The 16,520-nt window shown below is 44.7% G+C and overlaps 1 protein-coding gene across 3 annotated transcripts in view; it reads right to left on the bottom strand.

Annotated features, from left to right (window-relative positions):
- Window positions 1–2,120: 2,120 nt before the first annotated feature.
- Window positions 2,121–16,520, bottom strand: part of LOC146188037 (ubiquitin domain-containing protein UBFD1-like) — a 29,441-nt gene continuing 15,041 nt past the window's right edge. For all 3 annotated transcript variants that reach the window (XM_084603615.1, XM_084603614.1, XM_084603616.1), the window contains exons 6-10: window positions 13,531–13,559; window positions 13,210–13,275; window positions 4,756–4,861; window positions 4,124–4,206; window positions 2,121–2,482 (exon numbers count right to left, since the gene is read on the bottom strand). In XM_084603615.1, the coding sequence (XP_084459741.1) occupies window positions 2,384–2,482; window positions 4,124–4,206; window positions 4,756–4,861; window positions 13,210–13,275; window positions 13,531–13,559 (383 nt within the window). In that variant the 3' untranslated portion in view covers window positions 2,121–2,383. The remainder of the gene's footprint in view (window positions 2,483–4,123; window positions 4,207–4,755; window positions 4,862–13,209; window positions 13,276–13,530; window positions 13,560–16,520) is intronic.

Raw genomic sequence — 16,520 nt, 5'->3', positions numbered from 1 at the left:
CAAGTTGAGGACAACGCAGAGGGCCATGGAATGGAAAATAGTAGGCGTATTGTTAAGAGATTAGAAGCGTTCAGAGTGGATCAAGGAAGTAAGTCAATTTACTGATATTCAAAATTAAGAACAAGAAATTAGCAGGGCAGGGCATGCAGTTCGAAGAGAGGATAATCGATGGTCTCTAAGAGTAACCGATTGGATTCCGAGGGAAGGTAAGCTTAGCAGGGGGTGGAAAAAAATCAGTTGAGTGGATGAGATTAAGAAATTCGCAGGGGTCAAGTGGATGCAGCTAGCACAGGACCGGATTAATTGGAAGAAAATGGAAGAGGCCTTAGCCCTGCAGCAGGTATAGTCCGACTGATGATGATGATGATGAGGCATGCCTTGAACCTAGCGATAGAACGAAAGCAGAGTGTTGCAGGGATACATCGCCGATGGAGGCGAAACAAAGTGGCGTCCATGTGCTGTGCAATGTAAGCGCACATTAAAGATCCCCAGGTGGCCGAAATTACTCCAGAGCCCTCCACTACGACACCCCTTTCTCTCTTTCCGCTTTCACTCCCACCTTCTTCTTTCCTTAAGGCAAGGTGCAGGAGTCCACAGAGCAAGTGTGACAGATATTGCGCCATTTCTTTCCTGTGAACTAATTATTTTATAATATAAGAAAGATGCATCTGTTAGACCTTCAAGGTTGTTCAAGTTGAAAACCTCTGTGATGCTGACAGCTCTTAAATTAGGCTTTGGGGATAGGAAGGAGCCTTAAGTGCACTTAATATTTTGCCTGCTTTGTTTCTGCCAAGCACTTATCAGTTGTAATCCTTGTCAAAGAATGGGCCCACAATGGGTTTCTCAGGCCAACATATGCAAATGCTGCGAGTCACTTATTAAAAAATCTACACATACTGTCACCAACACTGTGCAAAGCAGTATTTGTGTGTGAGAAACTGCCGCCCTTTTCCTTTTCATTTAAAACTGCATCCCCCCCCCCGCTTATTGGCACATTTCATTGGGAATCTTATTTAGTATCAAATTTTGCCATGCTTTCCACAATTTTACTGGTATGGCCTTGAACAAAAGCAGGACAAGGATTTCACTTGACACACTAACACATCTAAGGCTCTGAAAACAAGGGCTCACTATGAAAAGGGGAACCAACAGCCAGACTCCAAGAAAAGCATTGGGGAATTTTTGGCATTCAATGCAAAATAGTAATCAGATAATTAGTGAAAAAGTAGAAAAAGAGAACACATGCTACAAGTGAAAACTAAACCAATGACCTCCAAATTTCGTGCCCAGTGCACTTAACAACTGAGCTACGGCAACAGCTGTTCAACCTTTTAATTTCATAAATATTCATGCTGCGTGTAACCTGTTTGCTAGCATCACCCGCATCCACAGTGGCAGACGTGAAATCTGCTTCCGGGTGCGTCACAGCGATAACCCTCATATACTATTTATGGAACTAAGGCTGCCAGATTTAACGCCCTTGACAGGCTAATCAGCAATAAAAAAGGAGATAGGGGTCTTTCCTGCCCTACTTCAAAAAGAAACCAAAATCCCGGATGCTTCTCTGGGTGTCAGTGCCTGTGGCTCCCTGTAAATAAGGCTGTGAAAACAACTCTCGAAACTAACTTGCTTTGATCGAACTACCCGATTTCCTGCAGAAATTTGAAAAACATGTATGTCAGTAGGCCAGCATTCCTAAAACCTATAAATGGCTTCCTCCACGAACTTCTGCTAAAATGGTCTAAAATATACCACTGAGTGTAAATAGCAGCCTTCTCTAAAGACAAAAGGTCGGCCTATGAAACAGATGTCAGTTGGATTTCTTTTCGAAATAAGTTATGCTTGCTTTTAAAATATAATTTAGACACAAAAATAAGAACAGCATGCAGATATGAATTTCTCTTCTCTTGTGCCTGTCTGGACCAGTGCTGTTACAGACAATTTGCTGATGTGAATTTTTTACTGCGTTGCAATATCTTTTTGTGCTTAAATTTTGTGTGTAACACCAGGACCAGCGAGACAAGCTGACACAAAGGAATGCCACCCTCATTAGAAATAGTAATTTGTTGGCAAGAAGCACAACTAGCTCAGGTAAGCAGTCACTACACAGACACGCCGCCAAAGCTTCTTTTTTGTTTTTATTTCTTTAATTTCTCGCAGCACACCACCATTGGGGGAGCTTGTGTAACATTCAAACGGCAGGGGACAGACAGGGAAGGGACACCCCAAGTGTAAAATTGCAAAAATACCACACTCGTCAAGTGTTTCTTTCACTCTCAGACATCATTCCGCACTGCACGTGTTGAACAGAACATGGGGAGGGAGAACTCTGTTGTCATGGCTGTCTTCTTCCTTCTCCTCGTCTGACTTGGAGGTAGTGTCCCTATTTTCCTAGGATGGTGTCTTTGATGGCATCCACATACTGTGCAGGAACCCAGTAGATCCAGTACCGAGATGCTTCTGTTGTGCCAAGCTGAAGAGCCTGTATACGTGTAAAATGTATTTTGTAGCTTCTGGTGACTTTTTGCAACAGAAAGACAGCGTCACCCACAGTGTCATCGCACCAACTAGTACATACAACACCGTCTTCCTCACTGCTATACTTAGGCTAATGGCAACCTGTATTGTCAGTATTCGCCAATACCTTTTGCAAATGCCACATCAATGCTGAAATGGCAAGCTTGATGCGACCTGTTTGAGTATATTGATGTCATGATTTTATGCAGAAACGTGGAAAAAAAGGAAAACATTCAATCTGCTGCTAGGCACAATAGGCATTTCCAATCACAATCACTATTTTACTTATCAAGGACTGTCATAGCTGATCACGCAACCACCATCTTCTCAATCAATCTCTCCCTGAACAGGGGTCAACAAATATGCAAATCATGTCTAAGACAGGATGCCAATCTGACTAGAAATGCAGGAAGGGGGAATGACACTGACAAAGCAAGCCTATCCTCTGGCTGCTTTCAGCTGGCACAACCATTAAAGGAGTGTAGGGACCAAATTTTGGTTGGATTTTTCTTGTTAATGACAACTAAGACATGGGTCAGTACATTGTTTTCACCTATGGATATTAAATAACTCATAACTGAATTTCTTTTTCTCAGCTGTTTTTGCTTCCGTCTCAACTGCCAGGCGTACTGACATCAAAGTGAGGTCTAGGTCATGTGACAGGATAAAAAAAAACTGCGACACATTTGTGGATTTTTCCCCTGGCTCAAATTCCTGTTTTTGAGGCAGACTGGCTTAGCGTTGAAGTAGTACATAGTCCAGTAAAATCGTGTCAATTTGACCTCTGCTAGTTCAGAAACCCATCTAATTCAAACAAGGAGTGTGGTCCCAGCCAATGCCCAAGTAAGTCCATGGTATTGCATGCTCACTCATTCAAACATGGGTAGGCTGACACCGGTTAATTCAGACAGGGGAGTCTTGTCAAAGTACAACTCAAGCAGCCAGCAACTGCTGAAATAAGCTTTCCAGAACCTGAATTGCATGAAACAGAGCATCCCCGTAATTCATGTGCATGATGGCAGGCACAACGATGATCAAAAGTTCACCATTTCTGAAACAAGGCTCAATCACATACGCTCAGTTTCACTATCTTTAAATTTGTGCCGTCCCACAGATGCGATCGTGCATGCACATCAGCCCGTTGCACTGTTTCGGGTGCTGCTTGGCGTGGCACTGTTCTAATGCCTACGCATTTATGCCCTGCATGCACCCACATGCTATGCTGAAACTGCGGTTTGGTAGCACACGCTGCAGTTTCACCTCAATGCCTCACTCTGTAGGTTGTGTGGTGAAGCGTTCTCAAAATGCAACAAGACTAATTTGTGAAGAGAGAAGCCACTGCATCATACTGTGACAAGGGCAGAGGAAGCCTTTTTAGTTTTGGAGCAATTTTTCAAGGTTCTTAATAGCATGTAAGCACTCCATGCACAAGCATAACATAAGGCTGATCGCAGTTTCTCTTCACAAAATGTCTCCCACGTCTGATGGCCTGCAGTGATGGAAATAAAGTTACCGTGCCAAGCATTGTTGCAGTGCACTAAACCCAAGCTCTGTGCATGGCATGGGCATTCTGCAGTGAACAACAAAAAGAAGATACCAAACTCACCATGATGTGATATTCTTCGTGACCCTCAATGGCTTCACTAATGACTTGTTTGATGGAGCTCATGTTGATTTTTTCTGTCCTCTCTGAAAGACAGCAGACCTCAACGTTAGACTGACTCGAGGGATGGGCAAAGACGCACATCATAATCGCTCCTCCTCTAACAGTTGGCTACCTAGAAAATACCACACCATGCCATGCCTAACCAGCCACCTTGGATAAACAAATAAAGAAAGTGCTGCCCTGCTTTACGCGTCGTTAAGTCCAGTAAACACATAAAACCATTTCGTGAGAGGACGTGGTGTGCCTTTTGAAACATGCAAGGAAGTATATGGAGTTAACGTCCCAAGCCAACATCAGCTATTGCAAAACATCCCTGACCACCAAAAAAACGGCATTAAATTAAAAACGAGAGAGACCGATCAAGCAAATTAACTGTGGGCAGGCGCAGAATTCAAATTTAATGTGAAACAAAAATACAAAACGAATTCCTACTTTCTGTTCCCTATGCTGTGCGATTCCTTCCATAAGAACACGCAAACAAGTTTTCTCTAATCACTGAATCTACATTGTTTCCACACAGTCTTAGCCCGCTACTCGTTTAGACATGGAAGGGGGTGACTTTTTCTCCTCACCTTTCGTACCAATCCAGACCTGATCGAGCTCCAGCTTGAAAGTGAGGCGGACCTTCCCACCAGATTTATTTAGCATCCCCGACAGTGGGACAGCTGGCAGTGAATCCTGCACACACGGAAAAAAAAACAGCTCAGTCAAGTCTGTTCAGATGCATGTCAAACTATCTAAACAACCTTGGCAAGCCCATGAGTTTACAGGCATAACCATGTAGAGTGAATCATCACCGAAGGGAGGCACTAATGAGTTCCTTGTTACAATCTTGACAATATATAAACAAGTTTCTGCAACACAAAGTCCTAAGTTTCCCTGCAATATTCCGCAGGAAGCTTTTCGTACAGTGACGGCCACCGTGCCGCAGTTTCTTGCCTAGCCGCTCTGTGCCACACAGTTCAGCATCCATCCGAATTTCCAACCCTTTTCTACTCCCCCATGATTTTTCTCCGTATTTTCTTTCTTCACTCTTCCTGCCCAAGTCTATTCCCATCAATAACCTGCTATCGATGGCTGCAAACATGTATTTGCCCACTTTCCCAGCATGTAAATACGAGTCCATGGACAACTACTGCCACCCAGTGAGTAATATATGAACTAGTCTTTCAGTTTCAGTGTTGTTTTGAGTCTTCCCCACGAGGCGGCTTTGAGGAGAGCTGCTCAAGTTTCGGTTATCAAGGCTCGTTGTGCGAGTGATGCCATCAATGGCGCGCACCACTGCTCAGCGAAAATGCCGCCCTTCCATCAATCCAGGTGCATCTGTGAGCTACGTTTGTGACGATGATAGCAGCAATGATCCCGAAAACAACTTCAACTCATCAGATTTCAGCACCGAAAGCAAATGTGCGTCAATGCAGCCTGGAACCACTGGAACAACAACAGGCATCTAGCAGTAAACTTCGCTTTCTCCGAATCATTTTGCTGATCTGTAGATATCCTCTATGTTCTGAATGTCACAATTCTTATCTCCAGGGTAAAGCCAAAGCCGCTCAATGGAGGCGCACTTAGGTGCGGCCCGTCGCGTCGCCCAGAAGAGCCGTACTGCGCCTAGTTCTCATCGCCACCACTGCGGTGCTACCGCTCCGGGACGAGTCCGGGCGGAGAGCTGCGCGCAACGGCCGTGGCTGTGCTTTCGTTTCGGCGTCCGCGTGGTCGGCGCTTGCTCAATTTAGGATTATGATCGACGTTTCACACATTATGTGATGCTACGTGCAAGTTTGCTATTGATAAGGTGATAGCGGCATGTCATCAGCACTAGGTTTTTCCAAGTCATTCGTGGTCTTCCGTTTACAACGAGATCGAGGCAGTCGTGTGCTTCGCTTAGTGCGCACCCATTTAGTTGCGTTTCAACCACTGTAATAACGTATTAGATATTACAATCTTGAAATCAGGACAAGGTTTTGGGCCATTTATTCAGCGTGCACTTTTCTGGAAACTTACAATTGAGGACGTAGCATTCAACATTATTGTTCAGCCTGTTCCTCCGCCAGTGGTACCTTCAGTATTTTCTCCGAGGTGAAAACTGCAGCCCTTGCGTCAACTTTGTCGTTCCCGCCTTTGAATTGCCTTAGGCTGCTAAAAAGCGATACTATAGACCCGCTTTGAGAGCCTGCTTTAGGGCGTATCGTAAGCTCAAAATAAGATTCGGTTAAATGCAATGCACTAGAAGGCACTCAGAAGACATTGTTGTAAGATACTTGATGTGATCAAGAAGGTACTTAATTTGCACCACTGTGGATCTGGTTGTCATGATTGTTGCTTCGTACATTTGTTTGGTTAGCCTTTGCTTCAACGTGCCTCATTGGACCTGAATGTCTTCGATATGGCAAAGTCCAGCTCTAACCAAGAGAGTCGCTCGTCATCTGAAAAATCGAGTGGCTCCTCTTGGTGTCTCCATGGCTTCACTATGTTGGGCAAGGCTTACCATTTTGATATTGTCATAAAAGTGATCGTGGCGGAGCTATATTGAAACACACATGCTTCAGGATGACATGGTGGGTTGTCCAGGAGGAAATGAAGTGTAGCTATAACAAGTGGGGAAAATATATCTATTGACCTGCGCACATTAATTTTTTCAAGGTTTTTTGGCTCAGCATGAGCCCGCTTGTAATGTGGGCAGTTCGGGAACACGGAGGGGAGAGCTGAAGGAAGCAGGATCTTCAGTTTTATATTGTTCCTGTAATCATCATCTGTGAAATGCAGTGAGTATACCAGTGACTTGTCACTAGGCTTCCACCAGCTTCCTTTTCCATCCTAGCCCTCCCGAGATATGTTTTTCAGCCATGCTGCTCGACGTTGTGAATCGCACGGGAACTCATGGTAACCGATCTTTTCTTGCTTTCGTAGAGCACAGTGGCACACAGCAGTTGCCTAGCATGGTGCTGCATACGCTTAGGATGCTGTTGACACAGGCACCGATGACACGCATGCAGAACTATCAGAACCACGCGGTTATGCTGAGTAGTCAAAACGATAACACGCACCAACACAGCCAGCACGCTCCTTCCGCGTCGTCTGCTCGTCCGTGCCGGCGGCGCCTCGTCATGGAGTGGTGGCGCCCCCGCGGAGAATGACGGCAGAAACTGTAACTTCTCTCAATACGCGCTTCCCCAGCCATTGAGGCGCGACGCGACGGGCCGCACCAAGTGCACCTCCATTGAGCGGCCGTGGTAAAGCATTGCACGGGCCTGATTTTGCGGCTCGTGCCCGGTCCGGGCCCTAGCTGACATAAAGCAGGCCCGAAATGGGCCCGCGCTATAATGACTCGGCCCGGCCAAGGACAGGCACTCGGTCTGCGCGGACTCCTTAAGTATGTACAGTTGAGGCGAAAGAAAAACGCTTGGCGCTTTTTTATTCCATCACAAATGACCTAGTCCTGATTGACATGCCAACAGTATATAACTGAGTCCCGAATAACGTGGAACGAAAATTCCAAGCACATAGAATGGAAAAGATTTTTAAAAGACTGCATGAAGTATGCATTCCTTTTTTTATCGAAAGAGTGCAACACTGCACTACTAAGGCTCTTATTTGGGCTTGTTGGTTGCTAGGATTAGATGTAGTGGCTATCACACGAGGAACCCACCTACCTTCTGTATGTGTCTTCCACGTGTGCTAGCCTCTATGTCCGAAGCGAAATTGTAATAAATTTACCAATAATATTGCATATATTAAGAGCCTTGAGTAATTCCCTTTGTTGTCTCAATTGCTGAATTAGCAATGGTAGGTATGCTGTTCACATCTTTTTTCCTTAGGTCATGACTGTATTTCATGTGTAATGCTTTTTTCTAATTTACTATTATGAGTGTACTTTTGACCTGAACAAAGCATTCCTATATTAGCACTGCATAGGACTGATAGTACTGTTAAATTAAATAATGCTGCTTAAATGGTATATACAACAAATCAAGATGGGAGAAAAATGTGACAATGTATTCTTCTGAGCTGAGGAGGGCACTGTTAAAGTACTGGCAGAAGAAAAATGATTGGTCAAGAAATTTCTGGCATGCCATCTTAGTTAAAGCTATTGTGCTCATGCACACTCAAGGGCTATAGATTACAGGAATTTTAAATATGGCTCCGTATTATCAATTGCTCTTGAGGCAAGTTATTTGCTTATTCACACACAAAGAGACTGCTCCCGGCAACTACGCCACAGGAACCTGTGTCATTAAGGGCAGGAAAAGAAGAAAAAAATCTACAGGATCTTGTGCAACAATATTCTTTGAATAAGTTATGGCCGTCCTCCACATTTTTATGAAGACGAAAAAAGGCGCCCGTTTATTTTGCACATATATGTGTTTGAATACCCAAATATTCCTAATGCAATATGCTCTTATTCAATGGCGTTTCTCGTAGCGCAGAGATATCCAGGGGGAGACTGCTACCTGCCGAGCAGTCTCGATTAAAGGTTCTTCTCCAGTGGCTCTTATGAGGCTTCACTGATTGATTTATGGGAAGGGAAAGGCGCGGTAACTGTCTCACTTATTTTCTGTGGACACCTCAACCGCGCCTTATGAGGCTTCTAAAGTCCAGTCGTTTGCAATAACACGAAAACAAAATGATACAAGAGTGCCTTCGGCTAGATACGATGCAGTGCGCTCACTGATGGCTCAAAAATCCCAAGCTAGCTGAGTTGCGTACTTTAGTAGGCGCGTGCTCATGTAAACAAGCCGTGTGTCATGCGTTGCAGCACTCCATAAGACCTGCACTGTAGCAGAGCGCGCTGCAGGGTTTTGCGCATTTTCTTTTTAAGTTTTTCGCTCGTGTTGTTGAGTGCCGAGAGGCGTGAGCACCTAAGTTACTTGGACAAACCACTGAGTGCAGCTGACTAAACTCGGTCTATAAATGAGCTTTCTCTCATTCTCCATTAAAAATGTACCATTAGCGGTTTATTCATAAACCACTTTAATGATTTTAGCAGCGGGATTTCTTCATTCCTGAAAGAAGCAGTGCACAGCCAGCCACCCGGGCCCGCCACTTCAAGCCCGAACCCGGCGTGCGCCCGGCAAAACAGCAAATTTCGGGTCCTGCTCAAGCCCATGCAGTGCTCTACTCCAGGGTGTCAACATCTTTCGGACAGAACCATCTGCCGTGTCGAACGTCGGAATGTATGATAGACACTGTACCTAACGTTTCCTTGTACACCTCGGTAAATTCTGCATGTACACAAGGCTGAAATTTATGATACATTGTACAGGTCTTTTGTGAAGATAATTTATATCCTTAATTTTTTCTTTTTTTTGTGCCAGTTAAAAAATAAAGACATTTTTATATATTTCTTCCTGTGTTGCTGCAAAGTTTTTGGATAATATTTTTTTTTTCAAACTTTTTCCAACATGTTCACTGAGACCAATACCAATAAAAAGAAAAAGTCCTCCTCAGAACAATGATACAGTACAATTGTATCGTAGTAACTGATGCACTGATGACTCAACTAAAGCCCCAGTTTAGTTAAATATGACATGCAAATTTTGCCATTTCTTGTTCACTACACCTAGTCTGAGCCTTGCACCACACTTGGCTCATTCCACACCAAATGACCCAGACTCTGCGCTCGAACGTTTGCAATCAATTCTCTCAAAAAGATTATGGCCCATGGTGTTAATGTGGTACGCCCGTTCCTAGATTGGTACTTGGCACAAAAAACTTTTTTTAGCGCTAAGGCTACATCTTCAGTTGGTGAATCAGAGCAAAACATAATCTAACCAAAAAATATATATAAGCAATCGAATTTTTCACTAAGGAAAAATTTTTTTCATGAATAAAGGACATGCTTTTAAATATTATGAAATGAAAAGATTCTTTCCCATTTTTCCTCAAGTATAAAACACCAAAGTAGAAAATAATCATTTTTCTGAAGGACGGGGGGGGATATCGTGCCAGAAAAACTGGCCACCTTGTATACGCAGTGCCTGGTGTCATCGACGGTACCAGAACCATGGAAGAATGCAAACATTATCCTCATTCACAAGAAAGGGGACTCGAAGGACCTTAAAAATTACAGACCAATCAGCTTACTGTCTGTTACGTATAAGGTATTTACTAAGGTAATCGCTAATAGAATCCGAACAACCTTAGGCAATCAAGCAAAGGATCAAGCAGGGTTTCGGAAACGGTACTCTACTATCGATCATATCCATACCATCAATCAGGTGATAGAAAAATGCTCGGAATATAACCAGCCCTTATACATAGCATTCATTGATTACGAAAAAGCATTTGACTCAGTTGAAACCTCGGCGGGGATGCAGTCATTGCGAAATCAGGGGGTAGACGAGCCGTACGTGAAAGTGCTGGAAGATATGTACTGTGGCTGCACAGAAACCATAGTTCTGCATAAAGAAAGTAACAAAATTCCCATACAGAAAGGTGTTAGGCAAGGAGACACAATCTCCCCAGTACTATTCACAGCTTGTTTAGAGGAAGTATTCAGAGACTTGGAATGGGAGCAGTTAGGGATAAGGGTAGATGGAGAATACCTCAGTAATCTGCGATTTGCTGATGATATTGCCTTGCTAAGCAACTCGGGGGATGAACTGCAAATAATGATTGATGACCTAGACAGGAAAAGTAGAAAGGTAGGCTTGAAAATCAATATGCAGAAGACTAAGGTAATGTTCAACAGCCTCGGGAAGGAACAGCAGTTTACATTAGGTAGTGAAATACTGGAAGTAGTAGGTGAATATGTCTACTTAGGACAGGTAGTAACTGCAGATCCGGACCATGAAAAGGAAATAACAAGAAGAATAAGATTGGGATGGAGCGCATTTGGCAAGCACTCGCAGATTATGACTAGCAGCTTACCGGTATCGCTCAAGAGGAAAGTATACAACAGTTGCATCTTGCCTGTACTCACCTATGGGGCTGAAACGTGGAGGCTAACCAAGAGAGTTCTACTTAAGTTGAGGACAACTTAGCGGGCTACGGAACGAAAAATGGTAGGGGTAACATTAAGAGATAAAAAGCGTGCAGAGTGGGTCAGAGAAATAACTCAAGTTACCGACATTCTAGTAGAAATTAAGAAGAAGAAATGGACATGGGCAGGACATGTAGTGCGAAGAGAGGATAACCGATGGTCACTGAGGGTAACAAACTGGATTCCTAGGGAAGGAAAGCGTAGCAGGGGGCGGCAGAAAGTTAGGTGGGCGGATGAGATTAAGAAGTTCGCAGGGGTCAAGTGGATGCAGCTAGCACAGAACCGGGTTAAGTGGAGAAATATGGGAGAGGCCTTTGCCCTGCAGTGGGTATAATCAGGCTGATGATGATGATGATGATGAGAAAATAATAGTTAATTGATTACTCTGATTATTTCTATGCCATCTAGAAGTCATTTGAACTATTTCTTCATGCTTTGCTGACCTTGAAGAAGTAAATAAAATACTTAGCAACGCAAGGAATGTACTCCTGTCAAAAAATATACAGTCGAACCTCGTTATAACGAAGTAGTATGGGGGCGAAAATTAGTTATATCGGATATTCGTTATAAAAGTGCACGCCCCAATTCCTGTAAGTAAGTTTGCTAATAAACGAAACAAAATATACGCACTAATATGGACAACACAAAGATGCGAAAATGCCCAATTTTCTTTAATTAAGAGCTTGGCATAAACATGAAATTGTAACATCAAATCAAGGTTTTCGTTCCATGTTGGAGAGAAAAAATAAATACTAAGAACACATCCTAGGCCAATTTGCAGGACGGAGCCAACAAAATCAAGGAGTGTAGCGCACGCGCACGGGTCGGTCGCAGTGGCAGAGGCACGGCAGGGGCTGACGCCATGACGAGGCAATGGTGATGACATGCCAGTCACATGCCTGTCAGCCGTCACATGGCCGGACTCGAGCCACAGCGGCAGCGATCATGACCTCCGAATCATTCGAGGGTCGTTCATGACCTCCGAGATCACCGCGCGCAGTAGTATTGTCTCGGAAGCAGTAAGCCGTTAGCGGTAGTTTTTGTTGCCGCCGCTACATGGCGCAGCACACTCTGCGGGCGATTTAAACACAATTCTGTGGCCGGCGATTCGATTGATTGAAAAAATTTTTTTTGTGTTTTTTCGGCTCCTTTTGCTGGCAGTGATCGCTGACGGTCGCGAACTACCCCCCTTCATCATGTTTAAGCAAAGACAATTCCGAAATTGAAAGTGAAAGGACACATCCATATTCATGTTAAAGAAAAAGGGTGGATAAATAAAGCATTAATGCTTGTCTGGCTGGACACTGTGTAGGGGAAGCGACCAGGTGCTCTTTTGTGACTACCATCGATGTTGGTCCTTGATAGCTTCAATGGCCATCTCGTCGACAGTGTCAAACAGAAGTTGAAGGAGATGAAGACCAACCTGGCTGTCATCCCAGGCGGCCTAACATCAGTCCTGCAGCCGTTAGATGTCTCCATTAATCACCCGTTTAAAGACAATGTGCGGTAGTTGTACGTCGAATGGATGGCCAGCTAAGAGCACGGCCTCACTCCCACTGAAAGAATGAAGAGGCCTCCTTTGGAGATGGTCTGCGAATGGGAACTGGCAGCATGGGACAGGGTCTCTCCCAACATTGTGGAGTACAGCTCCAAAAAAACTGGACTGTCAAATGCGCTTGATGGAACCGAGGATGACGCTATTTGGGACGCCAGCGACGATGGTGATGACGGCCGCGACGATGTCAGCCATGGCTCGGAATCCAGTTTTTCCAGCAGTGACTCCGACTAGATACAGTATGTGCACTTAATAAAGGAAAGAGTTCTGCTTGTATATGATGCCTCACTTTCTAGATATATTGCACATTATGCCCCTTTCTTGCGAATGAGTTTTTAAGGCATGTTTGCGATATTTTAGCGTAATTTGCGCACCCCCTTTTTGAAACCTTAATTTATGGAAAAGAAGTGCGCAAATTACACCACACAATAATTCTTGGTTAAATCTTGTGTTCATCCTGCCACAGGTGAGTAACCTCTGTTGACTCACTTTGACATTGCGGATTCCTGGGATGGCGTCCTCAGGAACTCCCTTTTCGACAACTTTCTGGTGGAGCTGCAAAAGGACAGCACGACCAGCAAAATGAGCACAGATATATATGTGACAATAAAGAAGAAACACTTTAAGCACAAAAAAATCAGGTGGGAGCTTCAAAACACTAACCACACAAGTGGTGTAATTCACAGGTACAACTGCACAACGTTAACATATGTGCACCATTTCTCTGTTTGTAGTACTCAAATCAATGTCCGCAAGTATGTAGTAGTTCCAGCAAAAAGAAAGACAGCGGAAGAACAAATATTGACTCACTTTTTGTTTGCAGATAGGCTCCTTTGTGGCTACAAAGAAAAAAACAATTTACACAATGGTAAGCATATCAAATAACAGCAATTTAGCAAGCAATCAGGCTCAAAGCAACAACCATACAGGAGAACAGTGAAGGCTTGGCTTGGTTGTGGAGTGCCCTAACCACTGCACCACCACGGCCGGGCAGAACAGTGAAGGTACACAAAGAAGTAACAATTGGTTCCCCACCCATCTACAACCAGGTATAGTCTAGCCCACTTATAAAAGACACAGTTATAATCAACACTCACTTGTTGTGAACAAATATGGACCTGCCATCAAAATACGTATCAGGGCTATGGCACTGCGTCTCAGATAAAACGACCATTAGTGGTACACCACTTGGCTATAACAAATGAGGAGGTCCAGTAAACACGTCGCTAAAATTGAAAAATGTGCTAGCTTCAACAATACCCCCTCCCTTTTTATAGAAGGAGAGCAGACATCAGGCCGCCTTTGGCTGCGTTTAATACCCGTTTCCCCCGGCTAACGACATGCCAACATGGCGCTCAGCCTCTACCGCACGCTCTCTTCGTCCCAAAACCTCTTCTTCGCCCTCCTTGTTCTGCTTGCTGAGTCCACTGCGAATCTGCAACACCTTTGCTAAGAACACAATAAAGAGTATGCACTGAATCAGCAGTTGACCACTAGCAAAGCGTGCCACGACAAGCTAGAAGGACAACTGGAGTGTACATGTATGCCAGCTAGGAAAAGTGTCTAGGTTAGAATGAGTGGTAACACCGAAACAAGGGCAGCATTGAAAGCAAAACTGCTTCACATGGCCTGTGATGAAGTAATACAGTCGAACCCAGATGTATTGAACTTGAAGGGGATCGTGAGATAGTTCGATATATCGATAATTCGATATACAAAAATCGGCTTGTGACGGCATTACGATGCCAAAAAACGATACCGTATTTGTCGCGTAATCAACCCACTCCCATAATGAGCCCACCCTCCACTTTTGCACCCAAGAATTTGAAAAAAAAAAAGCGTTAAGGCCAGCTCGCTCACATGCAAGCGATTGAGCGATCTCAGCGACGATCGGCAGCGACAGAGCGAAAAATTTCAAACTTGTTGGAACTGCGTCCCTCTGGCTGCTCGAGCCACCGTGGCAGCTCAAAACAAGGTTTCTGTGTCGCCGCGGTAGAAATCGCCAGCGTTATCGCTTGTATGTCGCACTCCGTTTCGGTCGTCTCATCCACAGCTCATTTCTTGGCAGCGTGCCAAGATGCTACGCAGCGATAACGTCGGGGCGCGTTTATCTTTTCATAGCTCCTGCGGTGGCGGGGAGCGAACTTGGCAGAGTGCCCATGAAGGCTTATCTTTTCATAGCTCCTGCGGTGGTGGGGAGCGAACTTGGAAGAGTGCCCATGAAGGCTTGATTGTACAAGCCTGGTTCGATTTACCACGCCTCATGATCGCAGCAGCTGCCGCGTGCTTTCGTTGATTCATACATGCAAGGATAAACGACTCCAGCAAAAAAAAAAGAAAAAAAAAGCCTGCCGCTTCTTAACGTCCGAACAGCACAATGATAAGAAAGGATAACTCGCAAAAAAAAAAAAAAAAAAACAGAGAGAGAGCTGCCGTTTTTTAACGTCCGCAGGTGCCATAGCCACGTCAGCCGCCGCGCGCAGAGGGTTCACAACAAACGCTACAGAAAACATCTGACGCCTGTCTGAAAACGGGCTGAGCTGGCTTGGCGCATGCGTAGCTAGCGCGTGCTGAAGGAGAGAGATAGCTCGGCAAAAGGATGGGCACACCCACACACATGGCTTGCAAACGTCATGTGTTGGTGCGCGGGAAACGATAACTGCAGATGCGCGCCTTTGGGGAATGGGCGCGGCGCTGCCCAGACCAGCCGTCGCCAAACTGTCCCCTCTCATTCCTTCCGTGCGTGGCTTGAAAACGTCACGCGGCAAACGGCCAAGGGTGATGCGATCGTCTTTGGGGAAGGCACATTTTCCAGTTCGTGGTGCGGAGTTCGATATATCAAACGACCGGTGAAATTAAGTTCGATATATGACGCGGCTTTCCTATACTTTTACATGGGATTTTCAAGGGGATATTCTGTGAGTTCGATATAACCAAAATTCGATATATCCGGGTTTGATATAACCGGGTTCGACTGTAATAGCAATTTCGAAATTTTGGACACCAGACACGCGGCGCACCTTGACTATCAAAACCGTCTAGTGGCAATTGCACGGTCTAAACAATCCAATCTGCCTCCTGTGCTGCTGCCATATGCAGTCAGTCTGCGTCATGCTCGTGTCTAAAGAGTCGGCACTGCACATCAATTAATGATGGCTGAAATCAGACATTTGCTGATGGTTTCCAGATGAAAGCTACTTCCCATCTGGTTTTAGGGCTAAGCAGCTCAAGCTCCATGCAAATGTTGCATGACGATCCTAGTATCTGCGGGGGAGACCGCTGTACTGATGGAGCAATTAACACAGAGGTGATTTACACTGAGCGTTCTGCGTGGACATACGTTGTGGTAACTGCATCGCTGCATCCTTGTAACTTAGCCAAGGTTTGATATTGGGGTACCAGGCCCTCCCCCAATCACCGTGTCTCGAATGCTACTTAAAGCGTACCTAAAGTGGCTAGTCTGCAGGAAGGGTCTAGGCCAGGAGTATATGACCGAGCTTCGGAGCTTATAAAGCGGTTTGAAGAAACACAAATGCACAACACAATTATAAAAAAAAAAAATAAATAATAAACATTTTTTTGTCTGACATTGCCTTTTTAGCTGTAATAGGGCAAATTCACTTACTACGAATAACAGGTACAACGAACGCAATCCGCGTGATTCAGGTTCATTATAAGCAGGCTCGATTGTACACAGTTGAACACCTCAATAACAAAAGCCCTCAAACATAATTCTCACGCCAATGACTGGACATTCCCGGCAAACGCCCACAAAGTTCAATGTACTTGCCCTCTAAAAA

This window comes from Amblyomma maculatum, chromosome 5 (assembly GCF_055883805.1).
Source record: "Amblyomma maculatum isolate TAMU_Amacu chromosome 5, ASM5588380v1, whole genome shotgun sequence".
Taxonomy (NCBI): Eukaryota; Metazoa; Arthropoda; class Arachnida; order Ixodida; family Ixodidae; genus Amblyomma; species Amblyomma maculatum.
The sequence above is the reverse complement of the archived record's forward strand: the minus strand, read 5'-3'. Positions and strand labels throughout refer to the sequence as shown.